Below are 25,571 nucleotides of genomic sequence, written 5' to 3' on the forward strand. Positions count from 1 at the left end.
ATTGTCCCAAACCAGATGCAGGACCTTGCAATTGGCCTTGCTGAACTTCATGAAGTTGGCACGGGCCCACCTCTCAAGCCTATCCAGGTCCCTCTGGATAGCTGCTCACAGATATTTAAAAAAAAAAATTCAATATTTAAGACATTTCTGTCACGAAAATGATCTAGCAGGACATACAGATTTTATTCTGCCTCCTTGCTAACACCAACACAGAGTAGCTATGGGGACAGACAGGAAATACATCATGTTGGCAGGCTGTCAGTCTCATAGCCACAACCTTTATGAGTGATCATAGGATCACACAACTATTAAGGTTGGAAAAGGTCACTGAGATCATCTACTCCAATCATCAACCCATCTCACCATACACACTAAATCATGTCCCTCAGCGCGACATCAACACATTTCTTGTACACCTCCAGTGACAGTGACTCCATCACCTCCCGTGGCAGCCTGTTCCTATGCATCACCACCTGTTCTAAGAAGATTTTTTTCCTAATATCCAACCTGAAAATCAATTCACCATCAGTACAAAAGGTACTGTTTCACCCCATTCCTTTCATTTTTTTCCCACTCAAGGTTACTCTTGGTTCTGTGTGAACTAATCAGACTCTTATATTCTTCTCATCAGTGCTACTAAGCTTACATCAAAGGAGATTTCTTATTTCCACAAGGAGAATACAGCAGTCTGCAGTGGGAAAGGAAGCATTTTAGCCTGGAGAAGAGGAGGCTCAGAGGAGACCTCATTGCACTCTGTAACTTCCTGAAGGAAGGTTGTGATGAGGAGGGGTTTGGCCTCTTCTCCCAGGCAATAAACAGGACCCGAGGAAATGGCCACGAGTTGTACCAGAGGAGATTTAGATTAGACATAAGGAAAAACCTGCCCAGGGAGGTAGCGGAGTCACTGTCCCTGGCAGTGTTCAAGAGGTGTCTGATGAGGAGCTATGAGATATGGTTTAGTAGCTTGTGGTAGCAATGATGATGGGAGTACAGTTGGACTAGATTATCTTGTAGGTTCTTTCCAACTTTGTGATTCTATGATTCATCATGCTTTGCCTCTGAACGAGGGAATTAAACTACAAAAAAAAAAGATATAAAAATGCAAATTGTGATCATTTCCATTACTTCACCACAGAATTACTCAGTTCTCTCATTTTTCATGATTATAGACCCTTCAAGAATAAAAACCCTACAGGCCTGAGTTCATAACTAGGAGCAGCACCATTGCCACTTCTAGAAAACTGCTCCGTGCCTAGCAACATGGTCTCTACCTCTAGATAGAGCTATTCATCTTTAATATTTATTGAAGGTAAATTTTGAAAATTTACAGTTCAAAAGTCAAGTGTGCAAGTATTACAAGACAAAAGGAGAGTGAACTCTGACAACCACAGCTTTACAAAGCAGTATGTAACACAGTCACAAAGGATCAGATTAACCCACAAAGTCAGAAACTGTAAATTAATCTGAGGCATTCACTTAAAGAAATGTATGTGATAGAGTAGATCTAAATATCATATCCACATCTGTCACTTCCATCAATCACATCAGTGAGGAGCAAAGGATGACAGCTCCTTGTAATTCTATTTTTCTGCCTAACACAAGGTCTTGTTTTATCACAGTATGATTATTTGCCAGGCCAATTAGCTTCCAGCATGTTCTCACCCACAGATGTGGTCAACCGTAGAGCACAAATAAACATCATTCATTGCTCTGTACAATCACCACTGTGAGCTGGCCTACAGAGCACAAAGCAACAGTTATTGTGACTATGTAAGCAAGAACCCACACTAAGAATAAATTCCGTATTTATAACAAAACAGATTCAGAACTCCTCTTTCAACTTGTGTGTGTTCTGAAGGGAAGGCAGAGAAAGATGCAAATAAACTCTAGCAATATACTATTCTAAAATGGCCCCTGAAACTACTGGGTTCTTTGTTTCAAATGCTTCAGGTTCAGCTGAGGACTGTCATTTTTTTATGCATATGATTAACACCTAAACAATAATTTAGCTTCAAATATACAAAAACATTTTCATTAGGTTTCAAATGGAAATATCAAAATGAAGTACATACTGAGTATTTCAACAGTATCAACAACAGTAAGATTAGACTTATATAAGTTTTGGGTTATGCCAAAAACATGAAAAGGTATGTAAGGAACGAAGTCTACACATATCTAAGCAAATATACAAAATAATGTAAAATTCATAAAATCACAGAATAGTGCAATGGATGGTCACTTTAGGATAGTTATTTTACTCCAAACTGATTCGGACTCTGCTCTGATTATTAGAGTAAGCACTGTTAAAATATGCAAGGATTTGTACTTTGTTAATAGTTCCCAGTAGGATTTTTCCAGAGAATGAGGCAACATTGTGAAGACCTTTATTTTCAATTTAAAAGCCAAGCTGTTTTGCTTCAACACTTCATATATTAGTAGTTTTTTTTTCTTAAAGCTCCAACTTGGGTTGCCCAGAGATGATTTAAGAAACTCATCTGCCCTTTAAAAGTAAAGGAATTTTCTGACCCTTGCAGTTGGATATAAATGTGAATAATCCTGAAGACATATAAAGGAAGAAACACAAGCTGTGGAAAGGAAAGCAGGCTTATCTAAAGAATCATAAAGAGAAAAGAAACAAAAAAAAATCATTTTGATTTACTAAGTCAAATATATTAACAATTTGACTTCATGAAGCATGAAGCTGTTCGCCTGTGGCACCAATAAAAGGAGCTAATAATCTCTAATACATAAAAACAAATTGTCCCAATCTTTAAAGTTAACAGCTACACTGTGAATACTCAACTTTCTGGATACTGTGTTCTTGGATTTTATCAATTCTTACTAACTAGATTGCTGATAATATACTGGGTTACATAACATCTATTATAAATAACTTTAAAATATTTACTAACATTTTAAAATTTTTACTAACATTTTGCTAAAAATGATATGCTGGATATACCAAAATGATGCAGGACACTAATGCAATAACTTTGAGCAACTACCTAAACACAAATATGTACTACACTGACTGTTGTTAATAATCAGCTTTAATAAGTATGCAACAATTCACATGAAAACCTAAATAAATAAACATATATATACATATATATCCATATATAGAATTGCATGACAAGAAATGGAATAATATTAATAACTAGAACATACTCTAAGCATATATACAAAAGCCAGTTTTGAAAGTGATGCCAAAACTGACTATTAACATTAATGGCATCATTCATATGCTGGGACACAAGGTAAAACTGGCATTAACTCTCATCTTGTTGTTTTGATTTTGTGCAGTTAAGCAAAATGATTTTAAACACTCTTAAGAAGACAGGAGGTACTCTATACTCAATTGCAAGCAATGCTGTGGTGCCAGTATGCAGGAACTGATCTCCAGGTCTCAAAATGTTCAAAGCAAAGCTTAAGCAGACAGTGTCTCAAGTATCTCTGTAGCTCACTGCCACAGGAAGCTTAGAAGCACTCACACTCCTTAGATCTGCTTCATACATCCATACAGTGAGGCAATCAGTTTCTATACTCAAAAGAGAATGGTTGTAACGTAGAATCACAGAATCATTAAGGTTGGAAAAGACCTCTCAAATCATGAAGTCCAACCATCAGCCCATCCCCTCCTTGCCCACTAACCATTTTCTTCAGTGCATCTACACATTTCTTGTACATCTCCAGGGACAGGGACTTCACCACTTCCCTGGTGGCCTCATGAGTTTCAGCAAACTGTAAGAGCTTAGTGATGTGCATCTGCAAATGTGCTGTGCCAGTCTGCTCTTTACATATTTCGAAATGGTCAATGAAGCAAATGAGCAATAGTAAAAATGAAGACTAAGAGCAGTACATTTCAGTTAAAATTTAACATTTAAAAAACATTTCCCAGCATTTATCCAAACTCTACAATTTCCACACTTTTCTCTGCAATTATAAGTGCTAAAACTTCTTCAAAAAACTACAGTTTTTATTAGTAACAACAAAACAAATTCTGGGCCCAAGACAGCAATGTCGTCACCTCTATTACTGCATGCAACATAATTAAGTTATATTTATAAAATTGGAAATTATTCTGGTGAATACGTATATTCTCCTTTTATTGAATATTACTGTACTGCAAACATCTCAACTTTTCAAGCATTTCACTCTTAGTTCCAGTCTCTCCCAGTCATCAGCTGTGGTTGTCTGAACACCTTGTTTAAGCACTTACAGTTTCATAACCACAGCCATAGCTCCCTCAGCCACCTAGTCAGCAAAACTGTCATCAGCACAAAGCCACATTTCATATGCTTAATGCACATTTTCACTCACATTGAATCTGTCATTGTCCAAAGCTATTTCCCTCCACTGTCACACCCAGCTCACAAAATGCTCTTGGGGCTAGTTTGCTGTTTCATCCCTTGATGTCTCATTCCGGAGAGGCAAGGTGCCTTCTCATCCACAAATGCAATGATGAATCTGTAAATGCTGACTGCACAGATCAGTAAACAAGGGTCTCCAAAATAAAATTTCCTGTATATATTTACCCTTGAACCTTGAATCTCCACAACTAGACTGCAATGGCTGAATAAATAAATGGCAACATTTTCCTTAGAGTTTGTTAGGATTTAGCGTAGAAATCCCACTTCCCACATTCTTAACACAGGTGAGCTTGTGAGAAACAACACAGCATTTTCATTGAGTTGTCTTCTAAAATAATATAATTCCAATACAAAATTGGAAGTTTCCACAGCATTTTTATAGGCAATATGCAGGATTGCTATCCAAAATAAAAAAAGAAATTAAAATACCCTTTCCATGCTACTTTAAAATAATAAAGAACAATCAACTTCAACCTCAAATGCAGTATCAAAAGTCTAATAAAAACAACCGCCACTACAGTTAGGTGACATAATCATATATCAGGAAGAGCTGAAAGAATTAATAAAGATTGCCTACCTTCCTCTAAGCCTACAAAAACTGAAAAATAATGTTAGTTTTAAGTGTATGTGAGAACTGGGAGTACTTAAAAAAGCTTCTTTCCCAATTATTCACATAAAGTAAGTTCTTTTTCAACAATAAAATAAAAAGGAATCAATATTAGTGTAAAATGAAAAAGTAGCTCAGTTGGTTTGTATTGGCTTACTACTGTTTAAATCTATCAAACTGCAGCAACTCATATACCTCAAGATCTGCCCCAGCAAAAACAGCACAGACCTCTTTCAAAGGTATAGTCAGAAAGCATCTGAATTGCAGAAATGTCTAGGACTTTCATCCAGCACAGTAAAGCAATGTAATCAACAGTGCTGTTGAGCATGCTGCAGTTGCTGAAAAAAATGTAAATCTAAGTAAGATTCAGGAATGTTGCACTGTGTCAGACAAATTTCACTTGTGCCAATGATGATGTATCATTGCAGGCAGCGAAGATTTCTTTATTTTTCAAGACATACAGCTACCCTGTTTCAACAAAATTCAGTGACAGGCTGACCTGAAAACTGTCTTTGGACACACCACAGATTGGAAAAATGACTACACTAGGTTCCAACTGTGGTGCACTGAATTGCAGAGAGAGTCCAACCACCATTCCCCAACAGAACTTTTTCATACAAATGATTTTTTCTAAGTGTTCAGAAGATTAGAAACAAAATGGAATTGAGCAGTATGAATTACATGTCTCATACAAAACTCCTACACAAGAAGTCCATCATGCCTTGGCTTTGTGCTTTTGCACAGCTGGGTTTTTGTTTTTCTTTTAGTTTGCCTCTTTTTATAGGTGAACTATTTACTAACTAGTTACACAGACAAGCACGAAGGCTTTGTGATAAATGTAATTGTCTCACTGTTCATTTTCTTACTGCATGCAAAACTCCCTCTGCATGCACGGGTCCAAAAAACAAATTTTCAAAGAAGTAATAGCAAACAGGCACATCTGGCTTCCAAACTTCCTTTCCTGAGATACTGAACAAGTATTACACTGAAAAACTATACCCAGTAATGACCTGGAGCCCAAATGTCTGTTCCCTCCCTAGCTCCTGTATTCAACTTTTGCCAATTTGTACAAACTGCTAATCTGATATGTTATCTGTCTGTTTGGTGGATTCTTAATCAGGATCCATAAGTATACTAGTTGTCACATTTCAACGAGTTTGAAACAAGATATAATTTCCTAAGCAGAAGACACAGTCTCTTAAGTATTACTACATAAGGCAACGTGGTACAAAAAAGGGACTGCCCAGACTCTTCTGCCAATCTATAATCTTTTCATTCATTAAGGAGGGTGTTTACACAACTTATTTTTAGGAGCCTTCTAATAAGGAATTACAAGCTTTTTAAAATAAGGAATTCTTACCAGAGAATGCTATCAACAATGAAAGTTCACATGGGGAAACTACATAAATTCAAAGAAGAATCCATCAAAGGTTAGTTAATCACATAAATCAGGTATCATATCTGGTTCAGTCACACTCGGAAATGGAAATACACCTGAGAGAGTGTCAGAGCAAGGATGCATGCTGCTTCTTCTTGTTCTCACTCTTTTCTAGTTATCTATTTATGGTACTTCTGTCCACAGGAGCCTGTGTCACACAGACATGATGAAGATGCTCTGATGTACAGACATTTATGGCTGACCTAGTCACCACAGTACAGAATATGCTCAAAAGTGAAAGAACAGGGCACGATTCACCTCAACTCCACTTAAAAGGCACGAGCTGTGCCTATTTGCCTCCACTGACTACAAAGGGAGATCAGGGTGACTGGCTGAGATACAGATGTCTGCATATATTCAAAAGAAATTCACTCTGACAGCATTCATTACAGGGAACAATAAACAGAGCTTAGAAAGAGACTTCAGAGACTGCCTTTAGCTTTCCCTTTTTCTAAGCAACTAAAAAAGACAACTTCTCTGAAATGCTAGAGTGTATCAACACTTGCAAGTATCCAACCTAAACAGATTTCTCAATCCAATTAAAGTTGCTGTGCATCCTTCTTGGTAGTAGGGGCAGCTTGAAGGGGAACTTGTTCCTACAGAATGATCCTTTACCCCAGTCCTCCCCGTGTCATTTTCTCAGCTATACTGGTACACTGGAATTACAACTTTCCTGGCAAGATTTAATGATAAATTTGATGAATTCTGTGATCTGTACTAAGCATAACTTTTTGTAGGGTTTTTTTTTTTTTTTTCTTTTAATACTAAAATGAGTTCCTCATTCCCATTTACCAGGAAAATGCTGGAAATTTATAACAAGGCATTTAAGAGAGAAATGGAGAAGGAGAAAACAGGAGCAGGAAGCTGAGGCTGCTAAAGTCAATGTTGCCTGCAAAGAAAATATTTATCAGAGAACAACCTCTATGAATCACAGAATCATAGAATAGCTTGGATTGGAAGGGACCTCAAGGATCATCAAGCTCCAACTCCTCTGCCACCAACAGAAGGACCACCAACCTCCAGATCTGGAACTAGACCCGGTTGCCCAGGGCCTCATCCAACCTGTCTGGCACACCTTCAAGGAAATTATGACATGTCTAAAGGTAGGTGAGATGAATTCAATGTCTTACAACAATTACTTACTTACATATATAGCACAAAGCAAATCACTGGCAATTTCATCATATCTGTAACAATCAGAATGAAAAAACAGTAGAAAATGATAACTATCTTACAATTCCACAATTACTTTGAAGATAAAGATAGATACATCACCTTCCTACTACAACCATGTACCTAAAGCCTCAGAAATACCTTCCAGAGCTTAACAAGTCAGCTGGATAGATGTCCTGTCTCAGCTCCTCCTGACTATCAATCTCTGAAAGAGATATTATCAGGCCTCTGGTTAATCTAAATCAGCATATGCTGCAAGCAATGGGCAAGGACACCATTGTGTACGCTAGCAGATTTGAAAGAGCAAGAATGACATCCTTGCTGAAGAGAAAGTGGGTTACATTTACATGTAAAGAGATTAAAAGAAGATACAATCACAGCAACATAAATTGTCTTATTTCAAATTTAGTGAATCCACAAGAGGCTTGCAGGATTGTTTACACCACAGAACAGAGCAGACTATGCAAGAACACAGAACAAGCTCTGAGGGGGATGATTAATCTACCTAGGGAAATATTGGACCATGACAAGAAACTACCATTAGCACAGCTTCACTATTAGTTATTTGCATCTAGACTGGCAAACATAACTAATTTGTTCTCACATAGTTCAAATAACCTTGAAGAAAGCCCCATTCTATACTAATTTATGAGTGGTGTGTTCATTTGTCTACCATGAAATAGGTGTCCTCATATAGACTTTCTCACTGCAGCCTACAGAATGGAAAAGCAGTAAATTTAAGCAGAGCAGTGTCTTATGGTACACACACCATTTCAACACTGCTCACGCATAATGACTGCCTCTTTGTTAACTGTTTATACAATTCTTACTGCAGTGTAGGCACCCATGGGAAGTACTGTTAAGGCAAAGTTTACTTATGGAGTTTCTGTAGAGATGTTTAAAACCTCCCCAGAGGAGCTTATGTTCAGAAACATGCTATGACTTAGTGGCAGGAGGAGACAGTCTTCCTCGGGAATTTGAAGAGAGCAATCTCTCTAGGCCAAAAACTGTCATCACAGAAGCCTTGGCCCTAATCACAGTAATAATAATGGCAGTGGTATCTATATCAAATATCTGGTGTGATTTACCCTGTTTTTCTAGAAATAACTATGTGCTTTGTGCACTTCGTGTGACTCTAGATTAGTATAGTACCTTAATTCTACAGAGGGATGAATATTCATAATACTTTCCTAATATATTAACAGTCACTTAAGCCTTTAGCAGTACCTACATAGTTACCTTCACTCCTACCATAAAATTGAAAAAACATCACTTTATTATTGAATCAGGTTAATTCTACAGTGCTAGAATTCCATGGAAACAATTCTAGTACATCAAAGCATACATAAAGGCAGTAAAGGGACTGTGAGGGTGATGAAACACTGGAACAGGTTGCCCAGAGAGGTTATGGATGCAGACACCCTGGAGGTGTTCAAGGCCAGGCTGGACGTGGCTTTGAGCAACTTGGTCTAGGGTGTCCATGCTTAAAGAAGGGGTGCTGGAACTACATCATCTTAAAGGTCCCATCTAACCCAAACCATTCTATGATTCCATGACTCTAAATTAATTGAATGACACATCTGATGACTAAAAATTCGTAGAATAGCACTGGTATGGCAGCCAATCTAATGTTTAGCCAGAAAGGAGAGGACTGTTAGACGTTTTGCAAAATGCAGCATGTTCTCCATCTTTTAATGAAAAAGAAAATCACATAAACTAAAGCTTTTCACAAATACGTAATAATTAGGGCAAACAGGTTAATCTAAAGTATAAACAAAATATTTAAGAGAACATGCTGAAAGTATTATTTCAGAAACTCCTTTAGCCTATTGATTGGAGTAGAGGAAAAACAAAAAGGGCTATTGCATCATGGTTCAGAGAAGGCAATTTTTTTTTTTCTCAGAACAGCAGCTGCATGAAGAATATAGTTAAATTATATTTCTTAAATTTAAAATTTTAGTAGCATAGTAATTTTTATTTCTTCTGTACACTTTCTTTCAAATGGAGCTCTCTGCCTTCAGCTGAGAGTAAGGATAACATGTAAGGAATCTGTTCTGAAAGCAAGTCATAGAAGAACAACCTCACTTCCCTCTCTTAGCAGTGCTGGATATTAATTTCACAGCAGGTGGAATCCAAATATGTGAATCTTTTGAGATATCACATCACAATGTGAAAAAAATAATTCAATCATTAACCCTAACATAGAAGATACTGTAAAATACGGTTTTCTATTTATAAAATACCAAAGAAAAAGAATATAAACAGGAGGGGAAATGACTGTTTACAAGGGTGGATAGTGATAGGACGAGAGGGAATGGTCTTAAACTGAGATAGGAGAGATTTAGGTTAGATATTAGGAGGAAGTTTCTTACTCAGAGGGTGGTGACGCACTGGAACAGGTTGCCCAAGAAGGTTGTGGATGCCCCATCCCTGGAGGCATTCAAGGCCAGGCTGTATGTGCTTGTGGGCAGCCTGGTCTGGTGGTTGGCAACCCTGCACATAGCAGGGGAATTGAAACTAGATGGTCTTTGTGGTCCTTTTCAACTCAGGCCATTCTATGATTCTATGATAATCATGCAAAACAGGATAAATGACATAAAGAGATTTGATATAGATACCATTGCCATTATTATTACTGTGATTAGGGCCAGGGCTTTTGTGATGACAGTTTTTAGCCTGGAGAGACTACTCACTTCAGATTCCCCAAAGAAAGACTGTCTCCTCCTGCCACTAAGTCAGACTATGTTCCCAAATGTAAGCTCCTCTGGAGTGATTTTAGACATCTCTAAAGAGACTCCATAAGTAAACTTTGCCTTATCAGTATGTCCCACAGCTACCTACACTGCAGTAAGAATTGTATAAACATTTAAGAGACAATCTGTACTTCTTGCAAGCAAGTAACACACATACAATTTGATGGAAAGGGATGTGTAAGAGTATAAAGCTATCACCAAAAGTTATTCTGAGAATAACTCAGAAACAACAGTCAATGCACACAAGTTACAGGATCACCGTCAACAGAATTATGATGCTGCTGCAGTAACTTTCTGCCCGAGTCTAATTTTATGGGATAAAAGGTACTTCACAGTATCTTTTCAAGCATTTTCACCACCAGAACCAGTCATGTCCACAATTAGCTGAAATGGTCTTAGGCAAGTTTGAAATGTTTTTCATACTATTCACTAAAAACCATTTGTTTCTTCAAAGTAATTACCTCAGACTTATCAGCACCCACAGAAGCAAAAAATAACAACATCCAACACAAGAACAAGCGTGCCTCTTACAAACCAAAATCTTTTTTTTTTTTTTGCTTATAAATTGAATGTGCTTTCACAATACACGAAGCAAAAATGACAGAAACAAACCTCAAGGCAAGACAGAGGAACATGCTGAAAGCAAAGATTTCTTCCATCAATTTATTCTGTTGTATTTAGTGCTTGCATAAAAGTCACTTTTTTTCCTTGCTTTTCCTATGAGTTAGGATAGAAGAATACTGAGCACCAAGAAGGTCTGATAGCATTTTACTGATCTACCTGAGGGTTGTGGTGGTGCCCAGTGACAGGACAAGAGGCAGTGGACCCAAATCGGAACACAGGAGGTGCACAGGACTTTTTGACTGTGAGAGTGACTGAGCACTGGCACAGTTTGCCCAGAGAACTTGTGGAGTCTCTCAATCTGGAGATCCTCAAAAGCCACCTGGATGTGGGCCTGGGAAACTTGTGCTGGGTGGCACTGCTTAAGGTGGTTGGACCAGGCGACCTCCAGAAGTCCCTGCAAACCTCAGCTCTTCTGAGACTGTGTGGTTCTATGAATTCTAGGGAGAAAGGACTTCAAACCATTAGGATGTTGAACTCAGCCCTTTCTATTTTCAGGCAACAAGAGAATATATGACTAAGCTGACATCACTCATACACTACAGGCCACAAAATCCTTTCCTGCCCCTTTAACAGACCTTAAGACACCTTATGGTGCAAAAAATCATAATTAGAATTGTGATTGAAGCCAAAATCACAAACACATGAATTTTTAAATACCTCCAAAATTTGAAACATAGAGATATGCTACAAGACAGATTCAAATCCTTAAGATACAATACTCAACATTTCTCATTTCACAAAGGTCAGGTACTGTGGTAGTACTCAGAGCCCAAATAAACTGTATTATACTGAATGAGGCACTTCTGAAGCATACAATAAATGACAGTCCCTATCCTTAACAGCTGACAATCTAAACACCATTTTCATTTCTGATGCAAATCTTTCTACGTGGTTTTCAAGTGACTTTAAAACATGGCAAGTAGCTAATGCTACATCAAGTCTATTTATGCACTAAACTACATCAGTTCAAAGTACCCTGCACAATTTATTTTCTTTTGTGCTGATAACTTACCAATAACATGATAGTATCAATAAAAAACATACACTAAATTTCTTAATATGTAAAAAGAAATTCTAAAGAGAAAACAAAACTAATCACCACATGCTGCTGTATGAAGCATGAAAAATCATGAGAGCCGTGTGCCAACATGCTAATAATTTAAAAGCTGTAACCTAAACACATATCCAGAATGAATTTTAAAAAGTTACAAAAATCTTCCTTCTAAAACACATCTATTACACTAACAGGTTGCATATTAAAAGTCACCTGAGATGTTCATACATACATCAGTGAAAAGGTTAGTGTAATTCATTACTGATAAAAACAAGGTTGATTACAAAATGTAACATGCTAACACATTCACTCCTAAGAAAAAAAAGAAATCAACATTCACAAAATCACAGAATCACAGAATTGTAGGGGTTGGAAGGGACCTCTAGAGATCATCGAGACCAACACCCCTGCCAAAGCAGGTTCCATACACCAGGTCGCACAGCTAGGCATCCAGGCGAGACTTGAATATCTCCAGAGAAGGAGACTCCACAACCTCCCTGGGCAGCCTGTTCCAGTGCTCCGTCACCCTCACCGTGAAGAAGTTCTTACGCACATTCGTGTGAAACTTCCTATGCTGCAGCTTATGTCCGTTTTCCCTTGTCCTGTCTCCACGTACCACTGAAAAGAGACTGGCCTCACCACTATGGCCACCACACCTCAGATATTTATAAACCTGGATCAGGTCCCCTCTCAGTTGTCTTTTCTCAAGGCTAAATAGACCCAGTTCACTTAGCCTTTCTTCATAGGGGAGATGCTCCAGGCCCTTCACCATCTTTGTGGCTCTCTGCTGGACTCTTTCCAAGAGATCCCTGTCTTTTTTGTACTGGGGAGCCCAGAACTGGACACAGTACTCCAGATGAGGCCTTACCAGGGCAGAGTAGAGGGGGAGGATCACCTCCCTCGACCTGCTGGACACGCTCTTCTTAATGCACCCCAGAATGCCATTGGCCTTTTTGGCCACGAGGGCACACTGCTGGCTCATGGACAACCTGTCGTCCACCAGGACGCCCAGGTCCCTCTCTGCAGAGCTCCTCTCCAGCAGCTCATCCCCCAGCCGGTATTGGTGCATGCAATTATTCCTCCCTAGGTGTAAGACCCTACACTTGCTTTTGTTGAACCTCATCCGGTTTCTTACTGCCCAGCTCTCCAGCCTGTCCAGGTCTCGCTGAATGGCAGCACAGCCTTCAGGCGTGTCAGCCAATCCTCCCAACTTCTGATCATCAGCAAACTTGCTGAGGGTGGTCGCTATCCCCTCATCAAGGTCATTGATGAAGATGTTGAACAAGACCAGACCCAGCACAGACCCCTGGGGGACACCACTGGTTACAGGTCTCCAGCCAGACTCTGCACCACCAACGACGACCCTCTGCGCTCTGCCAGTCAGCCAGTTCTCAACCCACCTTACTGTCCACTCGTCTATCCCACACTTCCTCAGCTTTGTTATAAGGATGTCGTGGGAGACAGTATCAAATGCCTTTCTACAATCAAGGTAGACTACATCTACCGCTCTTCCCCCATCCACCCAGCATGTGACAGCATCATAGAAGACCACCAGGTTGGTCGAGCACGACCTCCCCTTGGTGAACCCATGCTGAACTACATACTACTCCTGATAACCTCCTTTTCTCCCAGTTGTCTGGAGATGGTATCCAGTACAAGCTGTTCCATCACCTTTCCAGGGACGGAGGTGAGGCTGACAGGCCTATTCTCTCATAAAATTGTTTCAGGCATTCATCACTACACCACAGACCTTTCTTCTGAGTATCTTGCAGGCAGACTTACACTACATTTCTCCCCTGATCTTCTCAGAATCATGAAACTTTTAATTAAGTATGCAATCACAGTGTTGGGTCAATCCACGTTCAAAGACTAAAAATGGATTAGTGTCCTCCCCCAAAAGTGAATATTCCAAAATAAAATATATTCTGTAATTATGACTTTTAAACACATATCCAATTCTAGAAGTAATATTAAGGAAACAGTATCTCAGGAGAAGTTGATGAAAGAATCATATAAAACACTCAGGAATTTCATGAGGTTCCAGGGAGACCTCACTACGGCCTTCCAATACTTGGAAAGGAGCATATAAACAGGAGGGGCAATGACTGTTTACATGGGTGGATAGTGATAGGGCAAGGGGGAATAGTTTTAAACTGAGATAGGGCAGGTTTAGGTTAGATATTAGGAGGAAGTTTTTTACTCAGAGGGTGGTGACACACTGGAACAAGTTGCCAAAGGAGGTTGTGGATGCCCCATCCCTGGAGGCATTGAAGGCCAGGCTGGCTCTGGGCAACCTGGTCTAGTGGTTGGTGACCCTGCCCATGACAGGGGGGTTGTACCTAGATGATCATCATGATCCTTTTCAACCCAGGCCGTCCTGTGATGATATGATTCTATGTCTCCATCATTCAAACTAACTTACTCTGTCTTCCAAAGAAAGACTATAGAGTAAATCCACACAGCTTTAGGGCCAGTACTCTTCAACATTTTCATATATGCCTTGGATACACAACTCAAATGCATTTGGAGCATTTGGACAACACTCTCAGACATACAGATGAAATTTTGGATGGTCCTACGTGGAACCAGGAGTTGGACTCATTGATTCCTGTGAGTCCTTTCAAACTCAGCAGATCCTATTGACTCTATGACCTGTAAATGCCCATGCCTCACAAGTATTCAGATTACATTCTATACTGTGTCAAAATAGGTTTTATTGCATTACAAAAACATTTGCACAAAGCCTTGATAAAAACAAATTACTCATCTAACTGCTGTGTTTCCAGAATATATGAAGACAGACTGGATGCAGAACATTTGCTAAAGTGAGCGCAATTGATTGATTTTTCTTCTAATACATTAAAATGGGAGGTCAACCACCAAGGACAAACACTATACGTCATATATACAAGCCTATGGACTATATCCTGGGACTAAAGAACTCTCAAAAGACACTTAGAAGTCATGGCATAGAAAAGTCTGAACAAAAGCTTCTTAAAAAGGCACAATGCTATGAAGACAAGAAACAATGTTCTCATTGACAGCAGAAATACAGAAATAAAAAATATGTTCATAAGGAAGTGATGCTACCTCTACATACCACATGGGGGAGGTTCATCTACATCATGAAATTTTATTTCCTGTTCTTTTCTGTAGCTATCAAAAATGGGCAGTGAAAGAAAATGGAAATTAAAGAAAAAAGTTATAACAATAATTTGGAGACTAACAAACAATGAGAAAGATACATAGACTTTCAGGATAAAATGAAATGAGAGCTTCCAGAATAGCCCGCTTTGAAAAGATTCTCTTCCCCACAAAAAAAATCATCCTCAGAGCAAAGTTCATCCACGTCCATCAATAAAGCCTATCTTACTTTTTACTTTCTATCTGGGAAAGCAGCAGTATACCTTCCAGACAAAAACATTATTTAGTGCTCCACTGGATAACAGTAACTGTGCCGGTATTTTTAGCGTAACTGTCAAGGTCAAAGCTACTACTATTGCTTTCACACATACGCTGCATTACAGACTGAGCCTACACTGGAAACATAAATCACTCCTGTTTTAAATAAGGCTTTTGAAATCCTCATGTAAAATTTGACAGCGTTCCTGGCTGTTAAACCTTTCAGGATGAACTGATAATCCTAGCTCAGTAGTGGGTGTGCATGAATAGAGCACTTCCATTCTAAAGCGAGATGGATATCTTCTCCACAGAGATAATACGTAATACGACTTCCCTGACAATCTTTACAAGAAAGGCTTTAGACTGCAAATTCTGCATCTTCTCATAATTGTAATGACAACTAGAAATCTGTTCTAAGAAAACATTTAATTACAAATTGCGTAACAGCCAACTCCCAAATAAGAAATGGAAAATTCTTAAGAAGCATATCATATCTAAGAACCATATTACAAAGGCAAGAGATATCAGTGAAGTGAATAGACTGAACTGTCTGATCTTCTGTGCATTTTGTTGCCATAAAAATTTTCAATCAAACCTTCCACCTTGAAGTGTGAGTAGAAATGTTCCAGTGCCAAAGAAAAATATTCTATTTGAAATGGAAGTACATGCTTCCAAGTAGAGTATCAAAAACCATTTTTTTTCCCAACTGAAGCATACAAATCATCTTCAGTAGTGTGTTAGAAAATCCAGTGATACCAGCATTTGCAAAATCTCTGAGAACTTCTCAAAATTATGCCAGTGTTACAACATGTTACTTCAAATAAATGAAATCTAATAGGAAATAATTCCTACGCATGTATATTTGTGTGCTGTGGTAGAAGACTGCTATACATACTGTCCTCTGTGATGTCATATTCTCTGAAAGGAGCTCAGATACGGAAAGGTATACCAGATACCCAGCAACTTTTGTTGTCAGAAACATACAGAGAGAGAAAATTTTGGATGTCAGGGGGAAGTTCTTGACAGAGAGAGTGGTGAGGTGCTGGAACAGGCTGCCCAGAGAGACTGTGGATGCTGCGTCCCTGGAGGCATTCAAGGCCAGGTTGGATGGGGCCCTGGGCAGCCTGGTCTAGTACTAAATGTGGAGGTTGGTGGCCCTGCCTGTGGCAGGGGGGTTGGAGCTTGATGATCCTTGGGGTCCCTTCCAACCCAAGCCATTCTATGACTCATGCTATGAAATGAGTCATGCTTGCCACTTCTTTCATTCCTTCAAGAGACTTAGAAATTGTTTTATTTGTGGTGGAAACAGTAATCCTATTGTGTGCAGGCTTCAAGACATTATCATTTGCAGCTCCAGAAGGATTTCATGTAACATTTTAATCTCCATTACATATGAAAAATAAGAATGAGAAAGCTCTGTTAGATCTGTTAGAATCCAGTCCTGATCGCCATAACATGCATCTCTGATAAATTAATGTACATGAAATAAACGACATGCTGCCATGCAAAACAGCACTGTATTCAGCTCAAGGACATACAATAAAAACTATCAACAATTTACAGTATTTCTTGTTTGCTTCAGCTGTTAACACACCATGGTGTAAAACCTCTTTATAATTGCAATTTTTAGTAGTTGATTAAATATACAGCACATCTTAAACATGTCAAACTAAATGACTTCATGGCGAGTCTTTTGGAAGAGTAAAGAGAATTAGGAGAACAGGACAGAACCTACCCTAGTTCTGTGTAAGACAGAAGCTTCATAACCAAGTAAAGTATTCTGTCTGAGACCCTGCCAGCTAAAATTTTTTACAGATAAAAATTATTTAGTACTGCCAATTAATATCTGGGATCCAGTACAATAAAGGCTAAAATTTCACTGAGATTTTTGGTTTTGTGAAATCATTAAATCAACAGGTGATCTATTTAACAAGATACCATACTCACATACAACATAATAGCATCCATCCTGAAGTATATTATTTATTTTAAGAAATGAAAAATAGCTTCATCTTAAGGCTATAAATTTCTGCAGCCAACCACAAAATTTCCAGATTTCTGTTGCCTACTCTTTTGAAACATCTGAAGTGGCTTTTGTGAATGAGAACTCAACTATGATGATCTCTGTATCTAACCAATATTTCATATTCTCCAAGGAAGAGTAGTTTTCTTTCTAGAAGGCTGAATTGGATGAAATATGCTTTGAAGCGCTGCAAAAAAGCTGAGCTCCTACAGCCTGACTCCTTGCTAAGCCTCTTAACTCCTCAGTATATCCATCTGGCTGTTCCACAGCAGTTTATACAGAAGTGAAGCTACACAGTGTAGCTTCATCCAGGGTGTAAATCAACATCTTTTAATCAATTTCAGACAAATTATACCTATCTGCAGCATCTAGGAAGTTTATATAACAAAATCTCCCCCACTGGTTTTAATGTTGACATTTCACAACATCTTCAAGGATTACAAAAAAAATACAGAAGCTCCACTATACTTTTACGACTATTAGGCGACCCTGTTGATCTGAATGAAACTAAAGAAATAAGATAGAAAGCAATAGTAACAAATGGACAAGGAACTGATTCTACAGTACATGGAGAACCATGGTAAACAACAAAAACCATAAAGGTTTTGAACAAAAGATGACAGAAGAAGAACAAAGAGAAAGAACTGATTCAGGTCAGGTCATAAAGTAAAAACAATCACCTCATCACTAGAATTGCCCCTGGAAAACAGGAGAAATTCTAAGTAATGACCTTACCATATGAGAGTCCATGTAAGGGATGGAATATCTCCCATAAGAGAACAGACTGAGAGAGTTGGGGCTGTTCAGCCTGAAGAAGAGAAGATTCCAGGGTGACCTGATAGTGGCTTTTCAGTATCTAAAGGGGAGTCGTAAGAAAGAAGGGGACAGACTCAATAGAAACATCCGTTGTGATAGAACAAAAGGAAATGATTTCAAACTAAAAGAGGGGAGATTTAAACTAGATATAATGAAGAAGATGTTTTATGATAAGGCTGATGAGACACTGGAACAGGCTGCTTAGAGAGGTGGTGGATGCCCCATTCCCTGGAGACATCCAAGGTCAGGCGGGACGGAGCTCTGAGCAACCTGATGGAGCTGTAGGTGCTCCTGTTCACAGCAGAAGAGTTGGGCTAGATGGCCTTTAAGGGTCCCTTCCAACTCAAATGATTCTATGATATAACTCTCATCCTCCTTAAAGCTATCATGCTTAATCCAATGAAACCGGACTTGTAATAAGTCTAGTTCATTATAAACTAAACATACAAGTTAACGAATGAGTGGTAGAACAGTGGCATGCAGAGAAGCATGTCTATGTTTTCACAGCACTTCACAGCAAAATCACCCGCAGACCACCACTGTGCTTATACCTCTGAAGATTTATTCCAAGGTGAAATCTTCCACCTTGAAACACACAAAACAGATTTTTTTTTCCCACTAGAAAGGAAACAGGCACAGTAAAGTGAAAAGAAAAATAGCATCATTCAAGTGACTCTCCAATCTGAAAAATCAAGTAGACACTATTATTTCATTGCCTAGGATTGCTTTGGTTTAAGTCTCTCACAAGACATTTAGGCTCGTTGTGAGCCATTCTAATGCTGGAAAATTTCACACAACAACTCAGCATTTTTATGAAAATCAAAATATAACAAAATAAGGGAAACTTAAGCAGGAACAAATGAGCACAGATTTAAATATTGCTAGAAGAGAACATGAATTTGTTAAAATGCAGAAAAACCGCCTCACAAAATTTTACTTTTTTGGTTCACCGCTGTCCTTTCTGTGTGCATTCATACATGCTGATCTGGCAGAGAAAAAATCTATTTTTACTGCTTTTCATTTCTGTCTGCACCACAGTGCTAAGAGAGCTATCATAATCTAAACTGGATTAATTTTTGCCTGATGCATCATTGACAAACTACTAATTGAATTCTACCTGTAAAACATCTCAGAAAGAACATACTGGTACGCATGCTTTTCCTTAAACTACATGTTTAATATTTCTCTTGAACAGTGCTACAGTTACTATGCCGTACAGAAAAAGCATTACTAGATTTCAAAATCACTCTAAAATACCGTTCCAAAGCCAACAGCTGAAGGGGGAAAATACTTTTCAACTTTTAAGTATAAAGTCTGAAAATTTAGCATTAGGAAAGAAGAGTGCCGTTGTTAATTATAATGATTTTACCATGAAATTCTTGCAGTAGTAACAGGAGTCCATTCCTTCCTTGAACATATGGCTCCCATATCAAGATAAAGCCTGGGAAATTCATGATGCTATCACAACTAAAGTGATCCATCATCAATGTAAGTCAATGTACGTCACTCACTGTGACTTCTGCAGAAAGATTGTATGGATAATCATATAGTGATTTAAATCCAAAGTAATAGATTTGCCTTTCTAATGCTGTTATTGTCTATTAAATGTAAATTAATACCCTGGAAGGGAAAAATAGGTCATATATTCCTCTGGCTGATTCCTGCATAAACATTATGGACTTGATTCAGTTGCTCATACCTATATGTATAGAGAGTATACTAAGGTGCGCTTGGGAGGCCATGATACCCTCAAAAGAATAGCAGATGAGTCACAGAACCTGAGAAAGGTTTGCACTCTTCCTGAGTGGAAGCCATAGGGTAATTGAGGGCATCCTGAATGGTACTAAATGCCTACATGGGACAATTTGAGTGGAACCTCTACACCAGTATTCAGTTCCAGACTGGGACACCCTACACCATCTAGGTGTAGGCTATCTTCAGGTGTGACATATCTTCAGGTGACCACATGCAAGTTGGGTTCCAAGCACCCATTATTGCCAGTGGACTCAACAGAGCTCCATTTAATTCTAAGACCAAAACTTAGACCACGTTCCCTGAGTAGCTCCCCAGGACTCTAGACAAAAATCCCACTGATTGCCAAACACAAACTTCTAGCACACATTGCAAACACCTGAACACAGTTTGAATCCCAAGACAAATTCCACTCTACAGCTAGGTGGGATTATTACCAATATATGAACCTCGTTTGGTTCACCTAACTGTAGGGAAATGAACTCAACTGCTTATTGCTATGACAGTAATTACTGTATGACCTTTTACAGTCAAAGCAAAGAGAAGTATCCCTTCAGAGACTGATTCAGTTAAATGCCTAATTTTGGATAGGACTAACTAAAACTTTATATATGCACCAAAGCACGTATGTACATGTTCAGCCACTCTTAATGAACACTGTAGTTCAGTTATACAGCTAATGGCAGTACGAGCAAATGGCTGTATTTCCTTTTCCTGTCAGCTTCCTGTTCATTTGTATTTTCTTACCTAGTGACTTATAAACATCAACATAGAGTTTTCTATCTTATTCACTCTGTTCAAAAACACGTATTACAGTGTTAGTAAAATCCTAACTCATTAAAAAAAAAAAATAAATGCATTGCATCTTGACAATTTGGTTTTGCACATAACCAGAAGTACTGCTTTTCAAATCTCAGTGCCAGACGAGTACTAAAGTTTACATCAAAGTTTTCTTGCAAAGAGGTCCACAAATTCCTATTTTAAGCAATGTATGAAAAATACCATGTTGAAAATATAAGAGTTATGAAGCAGAAGAAAAGAATAACAAAGAAGGAGAATACTTTAATACTTCAAAAAATTTATCATCATCAAAATAAATATTAACAATAGTTAGTGTACAAGGAGTAGAGGAAGACTTGCAAGAAAAACTGCATGTTTGCCGTTTTTGGAGCTTGCTGAACTGCAAAAGACACTGAAACACTAAGCCAAAAAAGCCAGCTTACTAGTAGAAAAATTCAAAGAATAACATACCTTGTTCCAGTCTAAAGCATAAGGAACGTTTCGCAGCCTCCATCTCAGGACTTGGATGATCCAGAACACGTCTGCACCACTGCAGGGGACTCAGTGATTTCTCTTGAAGAGTGGCAGTCTTGTTAGGCAGGACATACAACCTTAACCAAAATACACACAAATGTCAGCAAGAAATGCAATACTTAAGATTTTACATTTCTATTCTCAGTTTCCTGTCCCTTTGTAATTTTTAACAGTGCAAAGCTGCAATGTAATTCTAATAACATATATTCTGAAAATTAAACTAATTTTCTTCCCTCCTCAGCAAGCCAGACTTTACAGGTCTAGAACTGACAATCTAAGTTCAATGAGACCTCTCATTAAAATCCCGCATCTTGTTATTAAGAATTTCAGCAAGGTTCAAAGTTCAAATGCATTAGCTGCTGCACACAGTTAAAGACATATGCACAACAAAGAAGCTACTGGTTTTCCCTTTTCTATTTATCTTTACTGGGGATTAGATAATTTCAATATTTGATTTTGCATATAAATTACAATTTCACTGTTATGCTTCGCATTTTAACCTATAATTTAATCAACTTGTCAGAACGCCGACAATAATGCAAGTTGTACAAAGTGCCTTCTCCTAAATGAAGCAAATGCTGTACAGCAGTCAGACTTTTAAAGATGAGAAAACATTTGTAGAGATGTTTTCCATGTTGTTTTCCACCAGGAAAAAAAGCATGCAAGAAGAACTAGCATATATGCACTACTCTCATGCGTTATTCTCAGACTACAGAAGGCAACTAATCAGATGGCCAAGCATATTGGGAAGCCAGCTACAGAGTAGATTTCATGGGTAAATTCCTGAAGCTGGGATTTGTGCTGCTGCTGCTGCTGCCCTTGCAGATTAGCTCACCAGGGCAGGCATCAGCTCACCTGGGTGAACACAAATCTTCCCAGGAAATAAACTATTATTAGCTGCCCAAGATCGCTCTCAGCTTATCAGCCTCACCACTTCTGATCAATGGGGCAGACAGTCTTAGATTTTCTGCATCAGCAAAATGCTCCACAGACTGCAAACGGATTTAGTATCCAAATAGGAGTTATAAAAGGCAAGACAACAGCAACAAAAGGATTGAGCTCTTCAGGTAGACCGCTTTCAGCTTTTCACCTGTTGAGAGCTTTGGTTTACCAGCTACCCAAGCCAGAGTGTAACTTTTCTCCCATCTCTGCCCTGTATCTTTTCCTGTGAGGTAGGTAAATCAGTGCTCCCTGCCCAGCTCACAGTGAATCAATACCCTCACCTCAACTGGTATCTCTCCTGGCAGTCTCAGAGGAGTTCAACTACTGAATTTCTCTAAGGAGAAGACTAATTTCCCCTTGCTTCCTCCAGTGCTTGGCTACATATTTTAAAAATGATCCTGTGAAAAAAAAAGGGAAAAGGAAAAAACAGAAAGGCTTTGAGCTCTCCCATTAACTTGCAGAAGTGTTTCAAAAGCTACATGTCCAATTGATGAATTCTCGATGATGAAACATGTAAAGAGCTGACAAAAAGATTTGACTTGTCTGCAATGACGCTAACCCTGTTTTTTTGTTGTTGTTGTTTTGTTATTTTACTGCAGTTAAAAAAAAAAAAAAAAGCTAAGGTCTAAAATTATAATCAACAACCAGGGCACACAATGGTCTTTGGCCTCTCAGATACCAGTTTGCTTTGAAGACTTGCATGACAAAAAGCCCCAGGCAGCTGATATCACACAGCTGACCATTAATGGACAAGGATGGAGATTCAGCCTTGAATGAAGAATGTGCAAACAGCTAAAGCAGCTCCTGGCAGAATAAATAAGTTGCCAAATTCTTCTTGTAGAGACATGGCTGTGTGACATGTAGGCAAGTTTTTATGCTAATAAAGTGTTTAGGAATGCTTCCTGGGGGCAAATCAAAAAGGATGCTGATCAAGATCATCACTCTGTTGAGGCACACAAAATAATGCTGACTTTGCAGTGCTCTGTGAAACATAAACAAAAAGGAATAATGTCTTGTTGAAGAGGACTGGGTCACACAAATCCTCAGTGGGAAGGAAAGCTGAATCATTGCTGCTCCTCTGTCACAAACACTGGGTTGTAGGACTGAAGCACAATCAGGACCTATAGCACCAGAAGAATGTTGTGCAGACCAACAGTGCATACACTGAAACCACACTAGCAACACGTCCATATAATTTTTGGATGATTCTCACCTAGAAGAAGCAATTGTCAAAAACTGAAGCATGGATTACCTTGTAGTGTGAACTAGATAAAACCAACATTCAAGAAATGTTTACGCTATTCAGATTAATTTTAAATTTTTTTTTTCTGCTACCAAAGTAAGGATGTTTAAGTGTTTCTCAGCTGCACTACGTTGTATTCTCAGCTCATCTAAGCTTCCTATTCAAAAACTGCAATCATTAAAAAAAACTTCGACTGATAATTAAGATGGATATGTGAATACGGATAATGCAGATCATATTACTGAGACTGTGTGTTGTGTATGAACACAGCCGAGCATCAATTATGCCCGACATGGTTACACAGCATCATCTCCATAATATTTCTGCAGTGTCTGGATAGTCCCTGAGATGTTGCATGCTTTGCTGGGGCAAGCTGGGAAGCACCAGACTTTATTTATTTACCCCTTCCAAGAAACCCCTACTTTTTGTTTTCAAGGAATCCTTCTTCTAGGTCAATTTTCTGTTAGGTTTTATCAATTTGCTGTTCGTTGCTGCCTTACCTGACACACCACCACACCGCCATGCGTTCTGGTGCTACAGGAAGATACACAAACAACCCTTCAGGTCTATGTCTAAAAGACAAAAGCCTTCCCAAATCCCTTAGGATCTGCCACAATTGGACTGAGATTTTAGGATGGCGAGCGAGGTGGCGCTGCCTTGATAAAGGATTTCCCGAATCCCTTCCAATATTTTTAATTCCTTATGTAAAGTGGAGGCTGGAACTAGGCTGACACCTCAAATCAGGGGAGCCAAGCATCCGCGGAAGGGAGAATACAGAAGGGGCACACGCAGGGAGGGGAGCCGAGGAATCAAGCACTGGGGGTCCCCACCGCGCCATGTTAAAATAAAGGAAAAATAAAAGAAAATGCAGGATAAAGAGGCAGACGTAAGTTTAAGCAGCACGAGATCAACTGGATTTGGGGGCTAATAACGCCTTGAGCCAGCAGCCGGGAAGCTCGGCAGCCCCGCAGGGGGCCCGGGGACGGCCGCGGGAGCGATCCGCATGTACCATGTATCCTCGTCCTGGCCGCAGCATCCGTCCTCCAGCTCCAGCACCGCCACCTCGTCCAGCACCGTGGCAGCCCCCGCACCGCCGGCCTCCTGCCCGCCGCTGGCCGCCTTGAAGTAGGCGAGAGGTTCCTGCAGGCCAGGCGCGGCGCCGGGCAGCGGGCCGGGCACGCACGGCGCGGCCGGGGTCGGAGCCGGAGCCGGAGCCGGCCCGGGGGGGCTGGCGGGGCGCAGCGCGGCGGGGGCCGGCAGCGGGGCCAGCAGCAGGTGCGGGCTGGGCGGGCGGGCGGCGGCGGCACGGCTGCGGAGCTGTTCGTTTTGCTTCTCCAGCTTGCGCACCAGCTCCTGCAGCTTCTTCACCTCCAGCTCGGCGCTCACGGCCGCGCCGGCGCCGCTCCCCTTCACCTCCGCCATCATCGCCGGTTTCAGCAAGGCGGCCTCCATCCTGCCGGCCCTTCGCCGCGCCGCCGCAGGGCAACGCCCGGGCCCGCGGGCGCCGGGGAGGAAGCGCCGGGAACGAGAGTCGGGACCTTGCGCTGCACTCCGCCGCCGCTCCACTCCGCCGCTGCTGCGCCTCCCGACAGCGGCAGGCAAGGCGCGGGCGGGCCCGGTTCCCTCCCACTCGGCAGCCGGAGCGGGGAGGGAACAAAGCCGAGGCCGCCGCCTGGCCTCTCAGCTCGGGGCCGTGCCGGGACGCCGAATGATGGGAGCCCGTAGGTGTCGAGGCGGTAATTATGCAGATTGCGGTGTGATTGGAACGAGAGGCGCAGCGGGAGGCTCTGTCGTAGGGTCCGAAAGGAACGGACGCAGGCAGAAACGCCGTTTGTGGCTACGAGATGTGCTGATGCCTCGAGTCTTCTGATTCACAGCAGCGTGTTTTCAGAACAAGTGTCGTGACAAGAGCTGAGAGAGCTGGGGCTATTTACCTATTGAAGGAGGCTCAAGGGAGACCACATCTCTCTCTACAACTGCCTCGGAGGAGGTGGGGGTCTCTTCTCCGAAACTACAGGCAGTGGGACAAGAAGAAAGGGCCTCAGATTTCTCCAGAGGAG

General features: G+C 40.2%; 1 protein-coding gene across 2 annotated transcripts in view; it reads right to left on the minus strand.

Moving 5' to 3' along the window:
• SLAIN1 (SLAIN family member 1) overlaps positions 1–25,098 on the minus strand; it is a 56,714-nt gene extending 31,616 nt beyond the window's left edge. For both annotated transcript variants that reach the window (XM_085215688.1, XM_085215687.1), the window contains exons 1-2: positions 24,521–25,098; positions 21,264–21,403 (exon numbers count right to left, since the gene is read on the minus strand). In XM_085215688.1, coding sequence (XP_085071814.1) covers positions 21,264–21,403; positions 24,521–24,963 — 583 coding nt within the window. In that variant the 5' untranslated portion in view covers positions 24,964–25,098. The remainder of the gene's footprint in view (positions 1–21,263; positions 21,404–24,520) is intronic.
• Positions 25,099–25,571: the final 473 nt, after the last annotated feature.

This window comes from Meleagris gallopavo, chromosome 1 (genome assembly GCF_905368555.1).
Source record: "Meleagris gallopavo chromosome 1, MGAL_WU_HG_1.1, whole genome shotgun sequence".
NCBI lineage: Eukaryota > Metazoa > Chordata > Aves > Galliformes > Phasianidae > Meleagris > Meleagris gallopavo.